The sequence below is a fragment of the Hippoglossus stenolepis genome, chromosome 8 (genome assembly GCF_022539355.2).
Source record: "Hippoglossus stenolepis isolate QCI-W04-F060 chromosome 8, HSTE1.2, whole genome shotgun sequence".
Lineage (NCBI taxonomy): Eukaryota > Metazoa > Chordata > Actinopteri > Pleuronectiformes > Pleuronectidae > Hippoglossus > Hippoglossus stenolepis.
The window spans coordinates 21,884,437-21,908,966 of NC_061490.1; the positions used below are offsets into that span (position 1 = coordinate 21,884,437).

At 41.1% G+C, this 24,530-nt stretch overlaps 3 protein-coding genes across 4 annotated transcripts in view; 2 read left to right on the forward strand and 1 right to left on the reverse strand.

Annotated features, from left to right (window-relative positions):
• LOC118113339 (B-cell receptor CD22) overlaps positions 1–24,530 on the reverse strand; it is a 1,629,935-nt gene that overhangs the window by 1,565,044 nt on the left and 40,361 nt on the right. The gene's annotated exons all lie outside the window — the stretch shown is intronic.
• Positions 9,666–24,530, forward strand: part of phldb3 (pleckstrin homology-like domain, family B, member 3) — a 34,133-nt gene continuing 19,268 nt past the window's right edge. Inside the window, exon 1 of one of the 2 annotated variants that reach the window (XM_035163031.2) lies at positions 9,666–9,958. In XM_035163031.2, coding sequence (XP_035018922.1) covers positions 9,824–9,958 — 135 coding nt within the window. In that variant the 5' untranslated portion in view covers positions 9,666–9,823. Of the gene's footprint in view, positions 9,959–19,613; positions 20,114–24,530 lie in introns of those variants that run through there. The other variant, XM_035163032.2, reaches the window with a different exon arrangement.
• On the forward strand, positions 9,952–13,876 carry ethe1 (ETHE1 persulfide dioxygenase). The gene is made up of 7 exons (XM_035163034.2): positions 9,952–10,300; positions 11,374–11,518; positions 12,060–12,208; positions 12,397–12,526; positions 12,697–12,786; positions 13,169–13,285; positions 13,437–13,876. The coding sequence occupies exons 1-7, from the start codon at positions 10,100–10,102 to the stop codon at positions 13,481–13,483; spliced, it is 879 nt and encodes a 292-aa protein (XP_035018925.2). The 5' UTR covers positions 9,952–10,099; the 3' UTR covers positions 13,484–13,876.

Below are 24,530 nucleotides of genomic sequence, written 5' to 3' on the forward strand. Positions count from 1 at the left end.
CCTGACAGAAACGTGTGCAGTCAATGCCGACTGTAAAGACACTCCTCTACACTTCACGACTTCCACCAGCGACTTTACAAGCATGGATTTCCAGGTGCACACCGGTAGCCCCAGCACTCCTGTTGCACAGCCGCCTGTTGTTCCGTCGATCTTTCCGTCCCCAGAGCTCTGGTCATCAACATCCTTCCAAAGTCCGACCAGTCATGAAGTATTGAGCATTTCATCCCTGGTCCCTTCTACAGTCCTCACACTCCTGCCCCACTCTAATCCCACAACTAATGGAAACTTTAATCCAGAGCTTCCATCCTTTTCTCAACCTGAGTCTCAACCTGCAGAATCCTCATCCTCTGTTAACTCAGAGACCCCAGATCTGAAAACCCTGACGTCACCAGTCCCTTGTAGGGAAAGTCCCCTGGAAGCCCCGCAGAGGAAGCCGTCAGATGGGGGACCACTGGAGGAGGGATCCGTCGGTCTCATGTTACCCAAGGATCTCCCTGAGGAAGAGCCAGGTACGGTCATCATCAAGGGTGATGGTTCAAAGAGGAGTTTGGGATGTACTCTTATTTAGATTTTTTGATGATAAAAAGACTGATACCCCCGTCTTCCTGTTCAGTATAAAGCAGGAGCCAATAGCTGTTTAGCTTAGCTTAGCTTAAAGACTGGAAACAGGGGGAAACTGTTAGCCTGGTCCAAAGGTTAAACCTCCACAGATCATTACTTTTTGTATTCATCTTTATTGACACGTTTCTTTTAAGGAAGGTTTCCCTGATTAACGTGATGGGCAATGATTGATACTGACTGAAAGAATAAGCTCATAATTGTCAAATCATATAAAACTATGTGCAGGTATTTGTTTCTGGAGGTTTAAGAGAGCTAGTCCATGATATATTCACTTTGTGCCTTTAAGGTGGCAGCGAAACATCCAACAGCCCAGTTCAGTCCAGATAAATGACTTCATTCTAAGACCTGACACCAGGTCAGAGAGACGCTTTTCACTTTGATTACTGCTGCTTTCTTTCTCCGTGTTGCTTTTTAAATCAGAAAGCAATCACCGGCAGCTACATCTTACAGAATCGTATTGCATTCACTTCGCCACTTCTCTCAGTTAACGACATATCTCAAAATCTTTCCGCCTGAACAATCCCAAAGTCCTTCCTGCGATGTACAAAGCCGCCAAACTTATCATTTATATTGCTTAAAGATGCAGGTATCTCTAAATGCCTCAAACTCTAATTTAACAACAGGCAGGACGTGTTCGCCTCAATATTCTCAGGCTAAATGAAAGCTGCTATCTCGAGAAAATGCAAGACACTTCCGTAACATCCCTGATTGGCAATTAATTTGATTCTTTACTTTTGCACAGCTGAGTGGAAGCAGCCAAGTGAAGCACAGCCTGAGCGTAAAAAGTTTTCCCAAATCATAAAGTCAAAGATGTGACTGTTTTAGATGATGCACACACAGGCTCTTCCTCTGCACACTCAGGCCGGTACACCCTGTTCCCCCGGGCCGCTCCTGTCTGTTAAAGTGATGACACACGGAGCTTTTATCCTTTACAGTCGCTTTAATAAACAGTGAAGATTCGGCCCTGAGATTCCACCACCGCCTGATGTTGTGATTTTGTTCCTCAGCAGTTCTTCAAAGGCGTTAAAGACACCTCTGCTCTGTCTCCTCTCCAGATTCTGATGATAAAGCGTCCCACAGTCCGGCTTCATTTCACACGCTGGCGTTTTTCTCTTAAAAGATAAATCACTGACACTTCCTCCCTGTTCCCGAACTCTTGGAAGTATCTGTTATTTCTTTTCAGCCTCTCCTCACAAAGCAGCCCTGATCTATTGACTCTATGAAAGAGCAGAGCCATCCATACTGTACGCTCCCGACGCCGGCTCCCTCTTTCTGACCTGACTTCCCTGATAACATGGTCTCTTATCAGCTCTCGGAAGAAATAGATATAACTTTTAAAGTTTCACCAAAACACAGAGTGTTGATGCAGCTGGTTAATGGCCTCACACCGAAATGAACGAGTGTGCTGGTGTTCGATCTCTTTTACCGCTGCTCGACCTCGAAGTGGCCTTTTGTGCTATTGGTCGTGATATCTTTTTAAAAACTGGGATGTCTCACACCACCCATCGATTCAACTGCCTCATAATTACGTAACTGGAAAAAAGTGGATTATCTAATTGGTTTCGTCCTTTCCCAGAGGTCTTGTCTCCGCCCCAGGAGGGTCGTCTGTCATGGAAACGATGCTTTTTGCCAATACAGTGTGAGCCATTTGGACAATGATCTACCTCAGATCCAGACAGCTCAGCTTTTAGCTCAGCTTTGGATATTTCCCTGCCATTTTACTGTCAAAAATGAAATTGGAACAATCTGTCACCCACTCCATTGAGTAAACTAAAGTACTGTGCTGCGTGTTGATTGGTTCTTACCCTCTTTTTTTCTTCCCTTATCTGATCTTGTATCTCTTCATGATTCCCTGACGAAGACGTAAATTCCTACATTTCACAGCATCTCATTTGTTTTAGCCATCATCGGCCTCATCTTCAGGCACGTAGGAGGCCCAGCTTCAGCCAAAGCTCACTTTCAATCAACGAAACAGGATTTAGGGCAGCACTCGGTTCCCAGATCAATTCCCAGTTCGGTTTGGAGTTTGCATGTTTCTCCCCATGTTCATGTGGGTTCTTCTCTGACGCTCGAAATTGACCATAGATGTGAAATAATGTTTTTTTGTCTCTGTAGATCGGCCCTGTGCCTAAGCGGTATTCATGATGGATGGATGGAAACAGTTTTTTCATGCATTTTTTAGTTTGGTATAAGTTATTATGGTATACTAGGGAGGCACAGCATGTAGCAAGAAAGTAATAAAGGTTCTACGAGAGAAAGTTCCTCTTAGAAGCAGTGATTACCTCCCAGAGTTCACATTCCACTCACCTTAACATTTACTGGAGCCCTGAGGCTTTTCACAGAGCCACTGAGGTTAATGGTGTGCAGTTCTGCAGGTTTGGAATTGGACTGTGAAGTGTTGCCGTGGGTGGAATTTGTCTGCTGGTTAGATGGATCTATTGGGCACACAAAGACATAAATATGATCTATAGATCGAAGATCCATATTAAATCTCACTCAAAATGGACTCCAAGTGAGCCTGCTTTAAACTTTAGCTTTAAATGGTGTCAGCTCAAAAATCTTTACATCTTACCCCCATATTAATAAACAACAATCTGAACAGCTTCGTCTCTTTTAAGAAATTACATATGTCTGGCATATGTTGTGCATTGCAAATTAATTTTGTTCTGTGTATCTAAATATTTTAAGCAATTTTGCTTATATGTGTTCTTGTTTCTATGAGCATGAACTGTTCAAAATTATAAATTAATAAGCTATAATATTTAATATTTTATTCCATGTAGTATATATATATATATATATATATATATATATATATATATATATTACATTTATGCAACAATGTGGGAGAGTTGTGACCTGAATCTGTATCTCTCTCTTTGCTTTATGCAGGATTCTTGTTGTTTCCGTCCTTTTGTCCGTTTTCATCAGTAAAAGCCCGAAAAACCCACTGCACCAAACTGCAGAAAAGCACTTAGAGACTATAGAATCTATTCACCATCTATAGTATTCTGGTGAATACAATGAAGCATTTAGCAGAGGAGCCAGATATTTCTCTCAGGAGCTGGTGGAAAAAAAGCAATACATCAGAGAGGGAGCTGAAAGGGAATGAATGTTCGACAGCTGGTTATAAAAAAGTAAAAATGTTCTCCAACAAATTCACCAGATCAGCTCAAAAGGTGACGGCAAAAAGTTATTGCTTTGTATGTTGATGCTGAACATCTGGAGCTGTGTGCAGCAGATCATTGTTAAAAAGTTTTTTGTAAACTTTAAGGTTTTACTACACTGTGTGAAAATATATCAATCACTGTTACCTGCATGAGATTCTCTTACATATTTAGAGCCGGAAACAACCAGGTTTATGTTCTACAGCTGAAACATATGACCCCAACTGAGCTGACTCATCATTATTCTTTAATACAACCATATTTAAATCTTTAAAGTATTTTTGAATGTTGCTGCTAGTTATCAGGAATTTAAAAGGAATTTACACACAATCTGGTTCATGAACAGCTGGTGCAGTCTCATCCTGAGCCTCAAATCTAAGGAAGAGGATGAGCTGTCCTGCAGATTTATTTATTCAGTTGTTCTGTCTTTCTGTTTTGCAGATGCAGCGTCTCAAGCGTGTTCATCTCGTGACGTGTTACTGATCGTGAGCTTCCCTCTCATCATCATCCCCATCATCAGCTCTGCTTTATTGGGTGAGCAGCTGTACCGCTCTCCATTAGTGCTCAGGTTTAATATACATGCAGGTTCCAATGGATTGATGCAATTAAGAAAGTGCTGTTGATCCTCCATTAGAACATTTAATTCAGGAGATGAAAACAGTATTGTCTCATCTTGGCATGTGGTTACCATGGTTACCTATTACAAATGGACAGAAGGTTTATAGTATTTCCAAGAACCTACAGGATATGCACAGTATTTTTACAAAAATCTAAAAGTTTAATTTGTGTATTATCTGAACAATACTCTTATAAAAAAATCAAACTACTTTTAGTTCATATTATTTAGATTTGGCACCGACTGAACTTCTAATAATACGTCAGTGAGAATTAATATTAGGACCAAATTAAAATCAACTAACAAGAATGTCTGACTTAGATTTGAACATTTAATATGAAGTGTTCAGCTGAATGTAAACATAATAACTAAATTAAATGCGGTGGGGTCAAAATTATTTAACATACACCACCGACATTTCAGTTATTTCAAGAATGAGGACATTAAATGTTATGGGGAGTTTTTATAGAGTTGAGATTTTTACTTTATGTGATTTTTTTTATTATTATAAGTTAACTTTCCCACTTTTTTATTCCTCTTCTCTTCCTTTCAGTGAAGTTCCTGTTGTTCCCCTCTGACGGTGAAGCTTCTCTCCCCTGTGGTGCAAAAGGGAACTGCAGTGTCCCAACTCCGTTGTCTTTTCTGTCCAAGAATCCTGTGAACCAGACAGAAAACATCACAGCAGGTAAAACATTTAAATTACACTCATTAATGTGCAGGGCTGTTAAATATTGTAATATTAATCTGTCATTTTTATTCACTGATTATCTAATCTCAGATAGAATGATTGCAGATCCATCAATTGTTTATTTCCTGCCATTACTTTAATTGCCTTATCATGGAACAGGAATATTACCACATTAATTCACATATTATTTTAATTCTTATCTTTTTAACTATCCTCTCACCTCCAGAATGCACAGCTCTAGCCAATGATGGCCGACGAATTGTTGGGGGGACGTTGGCAGCCAGCGGCAGGTGGGGCTGGCAGGTCAGCTTGCACTGGAGGGGGAAGCACGTCTGTGGAGGGGCCATCATCTCCCCTCGCTGGGTCATCACTGCAGCTCACTGCTTTGTCGAGTAAGAGGTGGACATGGGGGATGAAAGTAAGGAGTTAAAGTAGAAAACTAACAGCAGTACACTCAGGAGGTCAGCGTTACACGAACCAAGACCAAAGGGCAGAGCACATACCTCCGCTAAGGCCCAACACCACATTTCATTTAATCTTATTTTAAAGAATATAAAGAGATAATAATCCTGATCCAAATTCGCAGCAAAATGTAATGTCTTCTTCATTGGGTCATGTTCCACCCCTCCACAAACTTTTAAGGAAATCGGTTGTGTAATTGTTGCATAATCCTGCAAACAGACAAACAAATGCAGATGCGAGTCCAGGCTGATTCCATCTTCTGCTCTAATCAGGTGCAGGTCAAGAGCAGGTCGAAAAACAAGCTGAAGTCATTTCACTAATCCCGTGAGGACAGTTTTGGGTTTGTTGAAGATCACTCATGAGAATCTTCTGCAGAGACACTGATGAGCGTTTAATCAGGATTTGGGGAAATCACTCAGACATTTTGAGCACCACTTCAACAATTAAGCGTCTCATTAAGTATTTTGAGGCTCTGAAGCAAAAACAAATCCATTTTAAACCACGAGAAGATGGATGAACTGATATACTTGCCTTCATTCAGCAGTTTTTTAATTGCACAGTTGATACATTTATGGATTATTCGTGTCACAGGCTGTGTTTTTGTTCACACCTCTGATGAAGAGCAACTTTGAGAGGAATCAATTTTCTCGTTTAATAATAATTAAATTTAACATTTAAAAAGGGTAAACAACAGTTTCACAGGCAGATGTTAGTTTTTTTTTGTCTCGGCACAAAAAAGAAAGATGTGCTTGTGTCTTTTTAGACTTATTTATAGAGTAGTTGCCAGACATCATCAGAGTAGAAACAGAATCAGCATCTCACAAAATAAAACATCACTGTCGACATGAAGTGAACGTCTGTGTGACGCTGCTGTTTCCACAGGAACAACATGCTGGAAGTGGCTGACTGGCTGGTGGTGGCGGACACGGTCAGCATCGCTCACGGCTCTCAGGGCAAACGCTACCGAGCACTGCAGGTCCTCTACCACCCCCGCTTCAACACCTACAACAACGACTACGACGTGGGCCTGCTGCGCACCATCACTGACATGGACATGAGCGGTGAGAAACAGCCCTGGGAAAAAACATGATAAATTAATCAGTGGTTTCTTGAGTTTGTGTTTTTTGATTTGAGTTTGATTCTGCTATTAATATTTTGCCGTCACCGTGTTGCCAAAGAGTTTATTTGTTTGGATTTTTGAAGCACAAAATATAAAAAAACTGCCTTGAAACAAATTTAAAAAATTTGATCTCATGTATACAGATGAGTGACTATGCAGTTTTATATAAATATGTATTTTAAAAACATTGGTGTAGATGCAGTTTATGGATTATAAATTTCCCTTTTATGCCATTTCCCAGTATATATATATATATACAATCTTTTCAAACCAAAAAGACAAAATGTGCTATAAAAATGTGAATTAAATGTGTTAGATATCTGACACATGTGGAACTTGTGTATTAACACTTATTGCTTTGCTTATAAATGTAATGTTTCAGTTTGATTGTTGTTTGTAGGGGGGATGCGACCGGTTTGTTTACCTCGTCCGAGTGAGTCTTTTCCTCCTGGAGCGGCCTGTTGGATCACAGGCTGGGGATACGTTCATGAAGGAGGTGTGTTGCACCCACACAGATCCGCTCAGATCGTAGTAACTGTACCTGACAGCAGCGTCTTCGCTCCCCTCTTCAGTGCCACCTTAATGTTAAAGTGCTCAACTGCTGTTTAAACCCTGCATCTTATGGTCACATGATTCATCACAAGTCTTTATCTTTAAAAACACTACACTGTCAGTCTGCCACGATCCAGTTGGTTTGTTCTGCGTGTTGTTGACACAGGTCAGATTCCACCAGCCTCCCTTTACTCCATATTTAAAAAGAATAAAATCTTACAGACCAACCCTTTCACAGACATGTTATGATGACCACTAGCACAGGAAACACCTGCAGTCTGCACATGCCCCCTTCACGTCTATTGACTAACTTCTTTGGACATATAGAGGTAGTTTTTAAACACAATTTCCTTCTTGTAAATGTGAATTTCTGAGAGGAAAATATTCGAGAAACATATTTTGAAACTTGAAACCATGACACAAAGTGAAAAGCAGAGTTCATTCTGTCACCCGAAGGTGCCCCCTGCAGCTGCAAGGCCAGGAGCAGCTCCTTCTTCTTCTTTGCGAGGACACGGTGCACCTGTCAGCTGCCGTCTTTTAGTCACACTCTGACATCACTGTTACAGCTTATTTTACTCTTTTTTCAGGCTTTGTTGCAGACGAGCTGAGGCAGGCGCAGGTCAAGGTGATTGCTCAGTCTGTCTGCTCCCAGCCCAGCGTCTACGGTGTCTTCCTGACCCCCCGGATGATTTGTGCTGGCACAATGGACGGAGGGGTGGACTCCTGCCAGGTTATACACCCACTGTCAAATAACCTCAGTAACACAGCTTTATTATAATATACATATATTTTGCAATAGATTCAATCTTGCAACGGTTTCATTAAATGGTTTGTTGGTGTTTTAAGGGGGACAGTGGGGGACCCCTGGTGTGTGAGACAGCCAGTGGGGAGTGGAGGCTGGCAGGGGTGGTGAGTTGGGGAGAGGGCTGCGGACGGAGAAACAAACCAGGCGTCTACAGTCGAGTAACGCAGCTGATCAGCTGGGTTGAAAGATATATAGAGGTAGTGTATCAAGTTATATCCCTGAACAACCCTGTGTGTCTTTCCCTTTATGAATATATAATGAGTCCAAGGTGATTGTCTTCCAATGTCTCGTTGTGCTTAACAACATATTGAGTGTATGATGATATAAAACTGAGAAAAACTTGAAACGCTTTTGCTTGGAAAAAAATCCCCCAAACCTTTAATTGATTGTTTATTGTGTAAAGCAACTAATTGATTAAATAATTAATCATTTCAGTTTTACTCTGTTGAGTGACTTTATGGTTTGGTTATAGATGTGTTAAATAATTTTAATTTGTTGTCAATAGTTGAATAGAAACATAAAAGCACCCGCTGATTAACGGGTTGTGTCAAAGTCGCCGCTTTATTTTTTGGGGCTATGTACTAACAATTTGTTCTGTTATATGTGCTCCAATAAATGAAAAGGAAACAAGTCTATAAAAGTGAGAAAGTACAATATTATCTATAACCCAGGTTTTATCACCACAATGCTCACACTTCAATAAACCAATATGCTCAAGGGAGTGCCACAATAACTGCTTTGTAAATAATGGAAGTAAAGAGAGTAAATACACTCAAGGTACGATGAACTCAAAGTTATTTGTTGTACAGACAGGAAAGCGGACTGAAACTTTATAATGTGCATGTTCTATTGGCACTCTAACAAAACATTCAAATACATTTTCTTTATGGAAATATAAAAAAATTAAATCATTTGTCAAAGTTTGCATTTTTCTTTTTTTTGCCGCAGGACAAACCAGAGGAACTGGAGGAGACAACCACAGCCATCACCAACACTTGAAACTGAGACAAGTGACAATAAAGATGTGAATCAACCATGTCTGCTTGTTTGTCTTCTTTCTTATAAAACTCTTTTATGACAGGATCTCATTTGTTCAGTCTATTAAGAAAATAGTGACACATTCTCATCATTATTTCCTGAAGCATAAGGGAGAATATTCTAATTGTCGCGTGAGCATCAGTCAGAGAAACAAGTGTTGTGTTGACCAAAACAGAAAGTGGGAAAGGATTGTAATTTGTGCTTAAAATGATTAATCAATAACATTTTAAATATATCTATCTATCTATCTATCTGTCTATCTACCTACCTACCTACCAATCTATCTACCTATCTACCTTTTTTTTATGATGATTAAATTGATATTGTTTTTAATTTGACTTTTACTTAATCATTAACACAGAAAGTTAGTACACATGTCAGGTGACAGATGTTTGGTGTGGGTTGGGTCACTAAGTCTGATACAGTATATGACAGTAGTCACGTAGGCAGCTGGACACGAGTGTGTGTGTGTGTCTCTGTGTGTGTGTGTGTGTGTGTGTGTGTGTCTGTCTGTCTGTCTGCCTCTGTCTCTCTGTGTGTGTGTGTGTGTGTGTGTGTGTGTGTGTGTGTGTGTGTGTGTGTGTGTGTGTGTGTGTCTGTCTGTCTGTGTGTCTGTGTCTGTCTGTCTGTCTGTGTGTCTGTCTGTGTGTGTGTGTCTGTCTGTCTGTCTGTCAGTCACATGGTCGCGCACAGCTGATGCTCGTGCACGCTCACACACACCAGTGGGAGTGGGCACGCTGTAAACACACTGATCATGGAGGGAGTTGTCTGCTCTGCTGGAGTGAAACTCGTGTTGTTGCTCAACAACACAAACAGAGGCTGGTCCCGCTGCAGTTACAGCCGCAGTGAAGTGACCGTGACTCCGGTGCAGTCCCGAAGTTCACAGCAGGTGAGAGTTCCGCCTCCAGGCGACACTAAACCCCGGTTAAACATTTGCTGCTCGCGGCTTCACAACAGATCCGCGCGTGTGGCTGCTGGCTGTCAGATCACTTGGTTCCTCCGGAGACAACAGTGCGGAGAATAAACCGTCATGTGCTCGGTCATCAGAGTGAAACCGGTTCTGCGGCTTCTGTCTCTCTCGCTTCGCCTCAACACCGAGGGCTCGAGTCGCGCTGCAGCCCAGAGCAGGCGCCTCCGATCCGGCGTGGGTGCTGGCCTCGAGCCGCTGGCAGCTTCCACCAGACGGTACTGCACCAGGATGGCTCGGACCGGAGCACCGCTCTTCAGACAGGTCGGTTCATGATGAGACATGTTGCTGTTGTGCTCCAGTTAAGATGCGAGGTTCAATACGGAGCAGCAATGCAGCTAACGTTAGCAGGAAGTTAGTTATGTGGAGTTAGCAGGAAGTTTGTTATGTGGAGTTAGCAGGAAGTTAGCAGGAAGTTAGCAAGGTGGTGTTAGCAGCAACATTGTAAATATTGTTAGCAGGAAGTTAGCAAGGTGGTGTTAGCAGCAGCAATGTAACTAATGTTAGCAGCATTTTGCAGGGACTTAGCTAGGTGTGTTAGCTTAACAATCACAGACCGGCGTTGTGGTTTGTTTACATTGAGCTAAATTCTATTTGTGAGTAGTGTTAGAAGTTTTAAATGGTCGGAAACTTACTGCAATATTCAGGTGTATTTCAAAAAGTTTCCACAAAGACTTTGCATCTAAGCTTCAACATAGTGTAGGTGTGTTGATCAGATATGTATGTATCTTATATTGGTAATATGGTAATATATTTATATTGCTAAACCCACTTCAGAATCTATATTATATCCATAAGTATTTGTTGTATGGGTTGTTCCAAGCATTTTACAGAACCTCTGAGGCCTAGGCCATAAAACAATAATAAAATATATCATCACAATATAATTTGCTACAACAGCAATAGAACAATTTCATTATATAATACAAGGGTGAACGACCTCAGGTGTCTGGGACATATACAGCTCAAGAGACAATACATAAATACATAAATTGTCAATAAAACAAACACACCTTTGCTTTGTCATGTAAGTGAGAGGGCAAAACTCCTTCAGGCATTCGGTGAGAGGTGTCGGGACATGAAAAAGAGGAACTGAAACTTATTTCTTAAGCCAACGTTCAACATGAAATCATTGAGCTGCGACGCAAACAGCCTTCCTCTGTTGGAGCTCAACAAAGTGTATGTGTATGACTCAGTTAACTCAAGACTTACACAAAACAACTGTCAGTTGCGTTGTCATCATCACTACCATCTGACATCAGACATCTTTACCAACTGTTTCTAATTTATCGCTGAGTCATTCCTGTGCCCTCAACAGTTTTTATTCTTCTTTTCAGCTGTTTGAGTCGGAGAGCAGCACCTACACCTACCTGCTCGCAGACGTTGAAACCAAGGAGGCTGTCGTCATCGACCCCGTCCTGGAGACCATCGACAGGGACCTGAAGCTCATACGTGAACTGGGGCTGGACTTGAAAGTGGCAGGTGACTGTCCAACTGGGACTGAGCTGTGATGACTTTACTTTAGTACTTTATTTGACAGGGACAGTGAATATTAATAGCATCTCTGAAAATACACTTTCAGTTCAGTCTTTAGCAATTTGCACACTGTCCGATTCACTATACTAAGATTAATTTAGCCCTCGTAATGCAACAAACAGCTTTGGGCAAACTTCTCAGTTTTATGTCGCTACTTCCAGTTTGCCCTGGAGATATTGTTATAACCCTGATTATAATAGGATTGGAGTAAACTAACACGTACATCCTATTTGCTTATGTGAAACCTCACTCTAAGCTGTATATTGTTGGTTACTCATGTTTTAAGACTCGTAAGAATACATAATGTGAAATATTCATCCGTTTCTCAACAGTTGCAACTATAAGCTCAAATATCAAATATTACAATTATTTTATTACAATGTAATGCATATTATTAAAAAAACACAAATGGTAATATTGTATGTGGTATGAGGTAAATATATTTGCTGACTCTGTGGTGAACTTGAGTGCCTTCCTTATCTGATAGTAAACACCCACTGCCATGCGGACCACATCACAAGCACGGGCCTGATGAAGAAGAGACTGGTGGGCCTGAGGAGCGCCATCTCCAAATTCAGTGGTGCTACCGCAGATATTCACCTGTCAGAAGGAGACACGATCCCCTTTGGAAAACATGTAAGAAGAACAGATGTAACGCCTTTCACTACATAACATCAAACCATACAACACTTTCTTTAGAGAGAACGACTGCTTATGTTCAGATCTATCACTGTGGTGACAAACGAGACTCGTCACCTGTGCCACATGACGCTGAACTTCTTTTTTCATGCCTTGAGTTGGTCTTTGTCTCTTCTCCCCGTTAGTATCTGACAGTGAGAGAGACACCCGGACACACTGATGGCTGCATGACGCTTGTGTTGGAGGATCAGAGCATGGCATTCACCGGGGACACTCTCCTCATCAGAGGCTGTGGCAGGACTGACTTCCAGCAGGGTAGAAATATTCACCTCTACTGTCTCATATCAAATACCTTGCTTTTCTTTTATTGTCCTCACACTATGTTTTAAGCATTTTACAGTATTGCTAGATGAACACAAGAGGGCAGCATTGCATTAGTGTGTTGCAGTGTGTTGCCTTTGCTAAAGGTTCTCTCTCTGATTCAGGCAGCCCTGAGAGGCTCTACGAGTCCATCCATCAGAAGATCTTCACCCTGCCTGACCAGTGCCTCGTCTACCCAGCACACGACTACTTAGGTTGGCTGTTAACCCACACATCTAAATGTTTATGTCCTATCTCAGAGCTACTGGTGTGAACACTGGTGCAAATGTAATGCCACTGACAGCAACATCCCACCCATAGTAACTATAGCTGCTCTCGGACATGCACTGAAGTTTGACTGAAGATTTTACCGATTACTGATTGTGTATTTCAGTGCATATGCCATCTGTCAAGAAGTACAATTTGTACAATGCATCACTTCTCTGCATGTCTGCCAGCACCATGTGATTTCTCCACACTTTCTGAAACCGATATGTCATTTGACCGATCAGTGTGGTTCAACATCTGGTAAACATCACAGCCACAAATCGGCTGTCGACGACATATGAAACTGTGTGTTTCTCTGTGTATTATCAGGTCAGACGGTATCTACAGTCGGTGAGGAGCGAAAGTTTAACCCACGCTTGACCAAGAACCTGGAGGAGTTCGTGAACATCATGAACAACCTGAATCTCCGCCATCCTGCAAAAATAGGTATCAAAAGCTATTTCTCAGACAGTAAAACCACAATTTACCTTCCGCTGGTAAACTTAGTTCCATTGCACAGGCTGACACAGAAACAATTTATTTCTTGCTTGTAGCCACACTCCCTCTGAATACAGTTTTTTGTTTTCTTCCTTTGCAGATATTGCAGTTCCTGCTAATCTGGTTTGTGGTTTACATGAACTTTGAATGTGCTGTAAACGGCAGTTTTTTTTTTATCAAATCATCTACATCATAGCAAAGCAATAACAATTTACAGATCTGTATTTAGCAGGAGTAACCAAAATATGACCATAAAGTGCTTTATTTTGTGTCTATGTATATAAAAGTAAAGATATATATTTTAAGAGCTATTGCTAATATAGTAAATTGACTAAATCTGTCTTTTAACGAACGCTAAAGCTGGAATCACACAGAGCCTCCGATTAGAGGAAGATTCTCTGCACCTCATCTGGAGTGCAGCTACTGACATTGTGATCACACTCATACTCATACAATCAAAATGCCATAAATTCAGTTTGAAACGAATCCTACAAATCTACAGACGAGGAGGAACCACTATTAAATTTCTGTTGGATCTAATATAAATGTGCGTGTTCTCTTTATTCAGCTGTGTTTGGGGAGGAATTTTTTACGAGGGGCATCGCTCAAAGAAATGTTCCATTCAAGGTTTGGTTTAGTATTCACGAATGCTTAACTGGGACAATTGAGTTCTTACACTTGGCCTTTTTCAGTGATTCCTTTAGCCAAGGCCTCTCTCTCTCTCTCTCTCTCTCTCTCTCTCTCTCTCTCTCCTCTCTCTCACTCTCACCTCACACTCACACTCACACTCACACTCACACACACCACCGGCTGCAAACCACAGCGTTTTTGCATAGCAGGAAAATGAAACTACACTATTTGCATTCAGAAACACTGAGGGCCAGGTTTCGACCATGTGTTTGTGCTCTCAACTCTCATCTGTAGATGGGGGGGGGCGTCTTTTTAAATGTGTATCATTATCTCCGCAAACATGAAAAAGTATCAACGCAGTAAAATCAGCACCCAGATTTACAAATGCCCCGTGTGTGCTGCTGTCTGCCGACGTCAAGCAGCTCATCAACCAGTAAGACGGGTTTGTGAGGGAGTGTTGGCCACATGCCTCTTCCAGAGAAACCTGCACATGCGACAGTAAGCTGTGCAAGAGTATGTGACTGATGAGCTCCAGGGGTCAGTTACAAAATATAACTACTGAGCTGTTTCTAATGGATCCTCCTCCGATCTTTCACCCCTGCTGGGATTTAAAGCAGTGCTCCACCAACCTGTGCACATGAAGTTCAGTTTACTTAACATGGGGAGTACAACTCAAAACAAAAGTAAAACAAGCCTAGAGAGAAGCTAAGTATACAAAAAAAACCTGTAAAGAGCATAATGAGGTAAAAATATAAACTTTGAAAACAGACAAATAATATAGAAACATACAATAATTACATGAAAATATCTAAATGCGAGCTGCAGTACAGTTTCCTCTGTGGCTAAGGAGGGAGCTTTCTGAAAGAACATCTTCCGCGTGAAGGCTACAAATAACAAAAGCCCAAATTACAAACTTGTTGTGGAGTTTGAAGGATGTGGAAATGTAGCAGCTAGTTGAGTGACTAACAGAAGAGATGCAGTAGGACCCAACTTTTTGGGGTTGACCTACTCCAGCAAACCAAAAGTCAGGATGTCCCCCGATATTCTGAGGAAAGAACCACACGGACTTGGAGGAAATTGTCTCTTCATTCTCGTAATATTACGACTTAATTATTGTAATGTTGTGACTTCAATCTCGAAATCTCTCTTTCTTTCTTCAGTATGTTCCAAATACTCCAGTGTACTGTTGGTCTTAACCGTTCATTAATAAAACGATTGATTTGCCAGGTCACACTGATTTTGACTTCATGCATCAGATCTGGTATTTTACATTCGGTGAAAGATCCACGTTATGTTGTCACTGCCATGACAACCAGTCTGTTTCATTTGCATTAATTGAATGGTTGTTAAAGCAGCCATCCTTCACTTTGTGTTACCTTATTTTAACGAGTTTTACACAGTCAGTTATCGACGTTTTGACAGAGCACTATTGTAAGATCTGTAATAATAGCAGATGTATCTTGTGAAGAAAGAAATTGGATCCGTGAATCTCTGTTGGTGAAAGTCTCATATTGTCCCCACACACCTGCTGCATGTAATGTGAATGATCTCCTCCTTATTGTCTGTGTGGTATCATTACATGGATATCTTTCATGTTTCAGTCGTGGTGGAATGCCTGCGAGGTTTGAACTTGGTCCAAAGATGCACAGAAACGTTCTTATTATAGAAGACCTGGTTTAAGAATAGTGGAGAGGGTGAAAGAAAAGGTTTTCTGTTGGCGGGTGTTGGCTACTCATATGCAAGTTAATACTGTAAACCCCCCACATACATAACATCTACCAGCTGTCTCCGTCTGCATTTGCGATAAACAACATTTTTGGACAACCCCTCTGCCTCATGTGTACGCGCCAACAGACACCTTCATTGTTTTTTTCCCCTCCAAACAGGAGGCGTGTGCGTTTGTGAGCGTTGTCACCATTGAGCGGAAGATATGTTGCTTCACAGTCGTCTCAAACGTTAAAATGGCTCTATTCTCCTGATGCTGTTGTGCTGCTGAGAAAGCGAAGGTGCCAGCTGTCCTCACACCAAGTCTGTGTCCCCCCATCTGCCAGGCCTCTTTCAGGCCCTCTCCCTCTGCCCACTCACACCGTGCCACCGTCAACCTGCTGCCTATTCTCTCACACCGGCCACATGTCAGTGGAAAGAATCTATTACACTATCGGCTCATTCACAGAGAGCTGTAAAGAGGCCGGTCAGGGTGATAAAGCCCTCAGAGTGAAGAGCAGCCAAACAGACCCTGAATAAAATACTCCTGTGGAGACTTTAAGTGTTTAACTCACTACTGTGTACTAAGTGGTGACTTCTCGGCTCAGCCTTGAGCCAGGTGGTAACACTTCTGAGTTGCGGAAGACATCTTTAGCTCTCGCGATTGTTAATAAGAAGTGGAAGACTTTGGTGTTCTTAAAGCAACACGGTGTAACTTTTAATGAGCAGCAGCGCCCCCTGCAGCCACATGATGGTGATTCATTCTGTCGGGCTCTGCGTCTGAGCAATTAAGTGATTTTTATCTTTTGACCTGTGTCGTCCCACTGAAACACAACTGAACCGTGGATACTACCCATGATCCCCGGCTTCCTGAACCAGAGAAGCTGCTGCTGTAACAAATCCACCAAACTTTGTTTAGAATTCTTCATATTTTAAACGTTTCCTGCTGAATATTGGAGATAAACTTTGGTTTCTAAAGACTTCTGAGTCGTTTTCACTGATTCAGCTTTACTCTTCAACTTGCCGGAACTGATTCTGACGATTGAAGCTGCGACTCTCAGTCAGTTCCGCACTTCTCACAGGAGATCGCACCCACTCACCAAAGGTCAAGAGCAGGCCTTTGAGGTGAACTGTCAAACAAATTTTGAAGCTGCTGTTTTTGGTAAAATAGTGTTGGTTTAATTCTCTTGAGTATCACTCAGTTCTACAGAACCTTACAGAGCTGTGGTGCTCAGCGGTAAGTTTACAGTGACTGTCTAATACTTTAAGGTATTTTAATCTGTGCTGGGGTCATTACAAGACGACAAAAAGAAAGCGCTTGTGCTACTCCACTATTCTTAAAGCTCTTCACATGTATACGTGCTCTGTTATGCAGGTCATGGGACTTTTAACAGTAGCAAGTCACACTACTTCAATGGTCATTGAATAACTAATACTATGTTATGATATTTGCATGTGTTGTCACTGTATTATTCTTGGTTTGCATACACATACACTAAGATGGTGCCTGTGTATTTGTGTATGGTTTTTATTTGTGTTCTACAGGTAGAAACATGCTTGAAATCACTCTAAACCATAATATACATACATATAGATCATATATACCAATACATATTATCATTACTATTATACTGTCTACTACAAAACAACAAAGTCATCATATTCTCTCATCATTCTACTATAGTTTATCCTGTTATGCCATTATAAATACTTTTTGTACCATCTGCACTATTTTTCTACTGTCACTATTCTACTATTTTACCAATAATATATATATATATCCTTTTACTTCTATCTATCTTATCTTTGTGTTTTTATAGCTAGAGTAGCAAAGTGACAATTGCACTATACATATATATTGATTTCAAACTCCATTCTCACTCACAGTAACAATATGGGATGACTACTTTGCAAACCACTGTTTCATTCTATCTGTTTAGTATTTAATAATATTATTATTATAATATTATATTGTTTATTCTGCCAATCATACAGACAGCACTTTAATCACATGAAACACCTCTCGTTGTTGTCTTGTTCTCTTTTTCTGTCCCATGTTCTGTTGCACTATATATTTTTTGCACTTTGGCCACGAGAAACCACATTTTGTTCAGCCGCGCACTTTGTGTGAGGATGAATGACGATGAAAGTCAACTTCAAAACTGGAAAAACCTGAATATTCCTAACCATGTTTACGATAGCTCTCACTTCACAGTGGAAAAGTGAGTTGAATTTAGCGTGTTGTGAAAAGCAGATGGGACAGGGAGTGGGTTGTACTTCAGGCAGGCAGGTTAACAACAGTAGTCCACAAAGTTGTTAATGATTCAGCTTCTTATCAAACGTGGGGCTGTCATCAACCTCTGTCACTGTTACTCACTGAAGCCAAACAAGCGCACCTCCCACATGTCGTATGGAAATGAATAGGAAGCACAATCTGGTTTTACTTCATCCTGAGGACTGGGCATGTAGAGAGTTTGATTGACACCTCTCTGACGCTTCTCTTAGCTTTTTGGCACCTGTTAGGGCGGGACAATGACATCTTTCATTCTTATTGCTATAATTTGTCAAGTCGAAGCTCCTAGATTTACAAGACTTTTATTGTTACACAAGTACTATCGTGTAAAAAACCTCTGAAGCTCAATAAGTAGTTAAGAAATAGGACAGATTAAGGATGATGATACAAAATACTGTAAAACTACATGTGTATTTACCAAATAAAATATACTATAATAAAATAAGTCTACACAGTGGAAAGACATAACAAATGAATATGGAAAAGTGTGAAAGATTGTATTGTAAATTAAAGTAAAAGGTTATTTAACAATATAAAAATAACGGGTTGATAACGAGTTTGCTTTTTAGGTGTCATCTGTAACAGCTCTGACTGAAATATGTGTAGGTGTGAACATATCTGCCCATGGATGTGATACTGATGACACTGAGGGGGTCAAGAGGTCAGGAGGCCCCTCAGCCACAGCCTCTTCAAAGAGGCTATTTATATGTCTCATTGTTAAAGTGGGACAATAGTTCCTGAGTACGGTGGCCCTGAAGGGAAAATCACAACTGCAAATAAGAAAACCCAACGACAAATAGGAAAATAAACAATCACAAAACACGTGGACAGTGCGACCGTCCAATCAGCAAAGACATGTCAGCGGCCGGTAGCTATACTTTAATGTTAATGCCGTTGAGTTTTTCAGTTTAGTTGTTGCTTTGTTATTTGCTGTTTGTGCATTTGTTGTGTTTGTGAGGTTGTGTTTTCACTTGTCTGTTTGTTTGAAAGCAAGATTACACAAGAGCTACTGGTCAGATTACCACGGAACCTGGTGGTTGATGCGATATGAGACTGGGAAGAACCCAATGCATTTTGGTGCGGAACAGGAATAAAAAATGGAACTTGATGCAGATTTAGGGAACCGATGTCTCTGAGTTTTTCAAATTTGGTGCAACATTTAGGGTAAAAACACGGTGTAAGTGACGCAGCTTCGAGCTGAATTTGAATGTCGGGGCTTCCGGACACTTGGATGAAACCACAGGAGCAATATGGAGGCATTTTATGTTCTTTTTCTGTTTTTTAAAAACTTTTTTTTACCAGTTACTTCAATTGTATTGGATTTGGCTGCAACGCTGTTTACCCCTGAAACTCAAAAAGTGTTTTGTGGACTCAAACACTTGGTGAGGAGATAAAGAGTGAATTTTCATTTTTCTGTGAACTATCCCTTTAAGTCTGCTTAAAAAATATAAAAAATGCTGGAACAAATCTCCCACAATCTGTTTTGACCTTTAAGTTCATCCTCCTGCTGTATCACTGTTATATTAAAACCAACCCAGTGGGAGTCTGTCGTTAAAAGCATTACGGGTTTTTATTGTTTCCCTGGCAGTCTGCCTGGATGACTCCTCAGCTCCAAAATGAGAAAGTCCTGCCAGTGCCCAGAATAGAAATCTCATTTCAGTGCCGGGACTTGACCTCTGACAGTTGCCTGTAACAGCCCAAGAGGGAAAAGAACAGAAGTTTGTAAAAGGGGATATGAAGTTTGTTTTATTTTCGCAACCAGCTCAATACACACGGTCTGGTCGGTGCCCGCCTCCGTCCTCCTCCACCTCCTCCTCCACATGCGTCCGGCTCAGTCTCACCTGTTGACGCCGACCAGCAGCTCTCACTGGCCCGCGGTTCTTTCTTTTGAATCCCGGGTTGGATTGAGACAAACCCGGATTAAAACAACCAGGGGGGTCTGACGAGGCTCCGATTCACAGAAAACAACCGGAGAGTAACTCTTACGCGATCCGGGCTCCGTCCGTGCGTCCTGAAAACGAAAGCGCATGAGAGTTTGCTGAAGTGACGTTTCTCTGCTGGTTAGTTTCCTCCTCTTTCTCTTGAGTGTGTGTCATGAAGCGGAGGAGCCACAGCTGCTGGAGCCGCTGAGGTTGGAGCACGTTTCCCAGGTAAGAGTCGAGTTTCTTTCGCTTTCCTTCGCTTTGGCACCAAATCTGCAGAAAATCGCTCCAAATCTCCAGAAACACTTTGCGCACAGAGCAAAAAGCGGCTTCTGTGGTAAACATCAGGCAAAGGAACTATAATTCACACACAGCACAGCTCTAACATCTGTGTGTGTGTGTGTGTGTGTGTGTGTGTGTGTGTGTGCGTGCGTGGCGCGCGTGGCGTGTGTGTGTGTGTGTGTGTGGGGGCATCTTTTTAATGCTCCTGCTCTCATAACAAAGAGGAATTAAAACTGCTTCCTGGAGTTTAAGGCACTTACAAAGCAAAACCTGCCTCCTTGCTTAAGTACATTCTTTGGCTGTGACTGTAAAATAGTCTCCGCTCATTGATTCATTCATCATAATGAGTCAAATCCCGCCCTAAATACATAGGTTACTACTGTTTAGAGATACTGTTTCCCACTGTATTGACAATTCATATTTCCATGTTACTTCATTTTATTCCACTCTTTTCCATTAGATGTTTTATTTATTTTTTTTACAAATTTTATAGCCGTAAATGTATCAAGATAAAACGTGTTCACATTAGTCAATATTGATATCGTCAATATAGACAATATCGTCGATATTGACAATAGGCATCACTTTACAAAACAATCGTGTTTTGTAGTTTCCGAATTTAATGACATGGAACTTTATTTTATTCCCTTCTTTTTTATGATCTGTTTGTTTTTAATATCTTCCTTAATTTTAATTCCCCCTTTTCTTCCACTAAAGCACGTTGGAACTTGTGATATATGAACATTATTGATAGCAGCACCCTTTACAAAATATTCTTTTGAATGTGTTGAGTAACTTCTCACTATACTGAGAATTTATATTTTTATATAACTTAATGCTATTCCTTCATTCATGTTATTTATCAAGTCAATATCAATAATTATCACGATAAATGGTTCCTCATTTGTTTTTCTTCTAAGTTTAAAGACAGATTTTTGCCTGAACCATGCAGAAGCAATTTATTGATAATTAACTTTTGCTATATTGCTTTTGATGAAGAATACATCACGATAATTATAAAATAATACTAATAATGTCATTAGCCAATCCTGATTTAAATAAGATTATTCATCACTTATCTGTGAAAAAACATTCAAAGTAACTTTCTCTGAGCAAAATGTTTTGTTTTTCAGTCCAACCTCGTCCCGTGACAATAACCTCAGCTTACAAAAGAAGCAGCCTTTTGTTTACAGTGACCCTGGGATATCTCTCCTTTTATCCCTCCATCAGCACATGCAGGGTAAACAGAGTGGGTGGGAGCGTGGCTTTGAGGAGAGATTGCCTTGGGTGGGGAGGGTTTACCGTCTGGGGAGTTCTGCCTTTCAGTTATTCTATTCTCTCTCTCTCTCTCTCTCTCTCTCTCTCTCTCTCTCTCTCTCTCTCTCTCTCGCTCGTCTTGTTTTGACCATGACTGGAGACAAATCTGTGTCTGAGCCCTGCGTCCCAGTCGCTCATTAATGGCTCACGCTTTCTTGCATCACAGTTCACAGAGATTTACTCAGGCCAAAGGAATGTCAGTGCAGTAGGAGCTGTCGTGATTACACACCGCAGACGGCTGGGAACTGATAGACGCCTGAAGATAATGTCCCACGTTAAAACATCATTTGTCATCATAAATTCAGGCTTTTTAAAAATGTCCATGAATGAGGTTTTCTCAAGTGTAAACTAAGTTGCAACCTCAAGGTAGATGAATACAAGTCGGCCTTTCTCACACTTTCCTGTTTGTGACATTTTGACTTTGTCACAAGACAAATATTACATTAAGAAGACTCTATTATTCAGTTGTTCCTGGGAACTATCACAGCAGCACCAGGGCCTTGAAACTAGAATACAATGTCCTGCTTCATTGCTGAGGAATTTATTGTATTTAACATAAAAATGTCACCTAATAATATAAAATAGTTCCCATCGCATTGGTTCCACCGAGTCCACGGTCCTCAAATCACATGTGTATTGCAATCAACGTCACGAAACACAAAAAAACTACAATGCTCCACGAAGAATATTTATTTAAAAACGACAAAGACCAAATTTTCACGTTGTTTTTTTATCGCTTGTTATGAAAATATGCTAATGGTCCATTTTTTATTGATGGACAAATTGATGAATTGAAAAATAAATTCAGCTCTTCATTGCAGTTTGTTGTTATTGTCATTTTCCGTCAGCTGAGATTTCCCAGAATGCCATTCACTTTGTTTAGGGAAACATCTGGTTATAATACGAGAAAAATATCGACGGCAGCTGAACTGGGTCAAGCTACCGATTCGTTCAGCGTAACATATAGTTGTTGTTGTTGTTGTGGTAGATTTTGGTCGTTAAACCTTAATATCTTGTTTGGATTTTGTACAGAGCCAAAAAGCTCTTTCGCGGCTTATTGTGTTCTGGTATTTAACATTTGCAGAAGTTGGTTTCTTTGTTAAAAGGAAATGAACAAACAAAGCCCAGAAACCCTATAACTGCTTGTGTTGCAGAAACCGGTTAATCAAATTCTCCATCTACATTGAATTTCTCCTAATCTTAGATCATAGATCTGGAAAGAAGTCAACACTTGATGTACAACTGACGATGGAGATTTCCACAGCAATACTGGGAAAGGCACAATAATACAATAGAAACATAACGGCCAGTATATTACAGTTCTGGTTTATTTTGGTCATTTATTGTCCTTTTAATGTTCATCCTCACTAAGTTAATGGCATGATGCAGAATGTACACGCGCCGTTGCTATTTCCCTGCCGGTGACACCGAGCTGCGGGATTAGATTTGTTATGTCGCCCAGGTGTCAGGAGGGATTTGTCACTTTTTCCCACAGTAACATGGTGACAGCTGTGTGACGTCCACAACATCTCACCTGCTCTTCCCGCTCACACGCCGTGATGACAGCTTCCTGCTCGTCGGCGCCGAGCCGGCAGGAGCCGCACACAGCAGGTCCAGAGGTCAGCGCAGGGTAGTCGGCAGCATTTAGTCAGATGACCGCGTGCCCTTTGCTTGACTGGAAGAAAGCGAGAATATGACAGTTCTTATCTGAGTTGAAGAAGATGTATTTTATCCAGTGTGTTATCTAGTTTTCTTGTGAATGTAAAAGTGATGCAAAGTGAAAAAAGCTCAAAGTCTGTGGTACAGAAAACCCTGAAGCTCCTGAAAGGCCTCGTCATCCGGTCGATACTTATCTTAATAAGTATAATATAAGAAAATGATTAAGTATAGGCCATGTGTCATGTGACGTCACAACACCCCACATTTGCATAATGCATCTCTAGCGGCCAGTGATGGAAACAGTTGACCAATCACAACAGTGTGGGCTGGCTGACCAATCAGAGTAGACTGCTCTTTATCAGGTGGGGGGCCTTAAAGAGACAGTAGCTATAACCAAGTGTTTTCAGACAGAGGCTGAAAGAGGAGCTGCAGCAATGGACAGTAAAAACGTTTTCAGACACAAGTTCGAAAAACTGGCTACGGAGTTTACCCACAGTTTTCCTTTGACACATGCACGACACAGTGGGAGGCTTTTCTGCACAGACACATTCACAACAAATCCTCCGCATTATTCAGTCAGAGGCAGGAAGTTACTTATTGTTTCCGCTGCGGAGATCACGTGAAATCTTTGCTGTCGTCTTGTCTATGTGTGGGACTGTGCTTTTTCACGCGGAGATATTTGTTTTCTTTTTCACTGTTGCATCAGTCACGTGTTAGAAGGATCCCCCGCTGTGTTCTCACATGGAATACTCTGGAACTTTCTACAGAATCTTTCACTGTAGGAGGCCAGGCGGATAAAGTCTGCAGATAATCCTTCGGCTCTGACTCTGACATTTGTGTTCACACATGCGCCTCATCCAGGGAGAACATGCAGAGTTCAGTGCATGTCTGAAAGCAGCTAATGAGGAAGGTGAGGTGTTTTCTGAACTTTACAGCATGTAAACCTTTACATATAATAACCCAAATTTAAATTATGAACTTGAGCCGAATGTCTCTAAGGGAGCATCATCTTGCTTTTTTCATTCAGCCTTTTTCATTACTTGTGTATTTCTTCCTTTGAAAAGAGCCAAATTATAGCGTGGACAGTGCAAGAACTCCACTTTTAATAGTCAAAATTGGAAAATGACTTAATGCCCTCTGGAAACACTGTGTGCATCAGATACTGATGTGATGATGTCAGGCTGCTACTGAACACTTTAAAAGCCTGGAAATTTGGTCCATTTGACTGAAGCTGCAGCCTGTAATTGTGGCCAATACAAAAAAATGTTCATGTTGCTTAATACGTCATTTTGGTCTCATGCCTTCTGCAGATGCAGAGTCAACCACTTACACTAAGTGAAGAGGTATTTTGTCATCTGGATTGCAGATAACCTTCTGGTCAGTGTCA

Coding starts and splice junctions, on each gene's coding strand:
- ethe1 (XM_035163034.2), top strand. CDS start 10,100: ATGTGCTCGGTCATCAGAGTGAAACCGGTTCTGCGGCTTCTGTCTCTC. Junction 12,527..12,696: donor CAGGACTGACTTCCAGCAGG/GTAGAAATATTC, acceptor TCTCTGATTCAG/GCAGCCCTGAGAGGCTCTAC. Junction 13,286..13,436: donor CCGCCATCCTGCAAAAATAG/GTATCAAAAGCT, acceptor CTTCCTTTGCAG/ATATTGCAGTTCCTGCTAAT.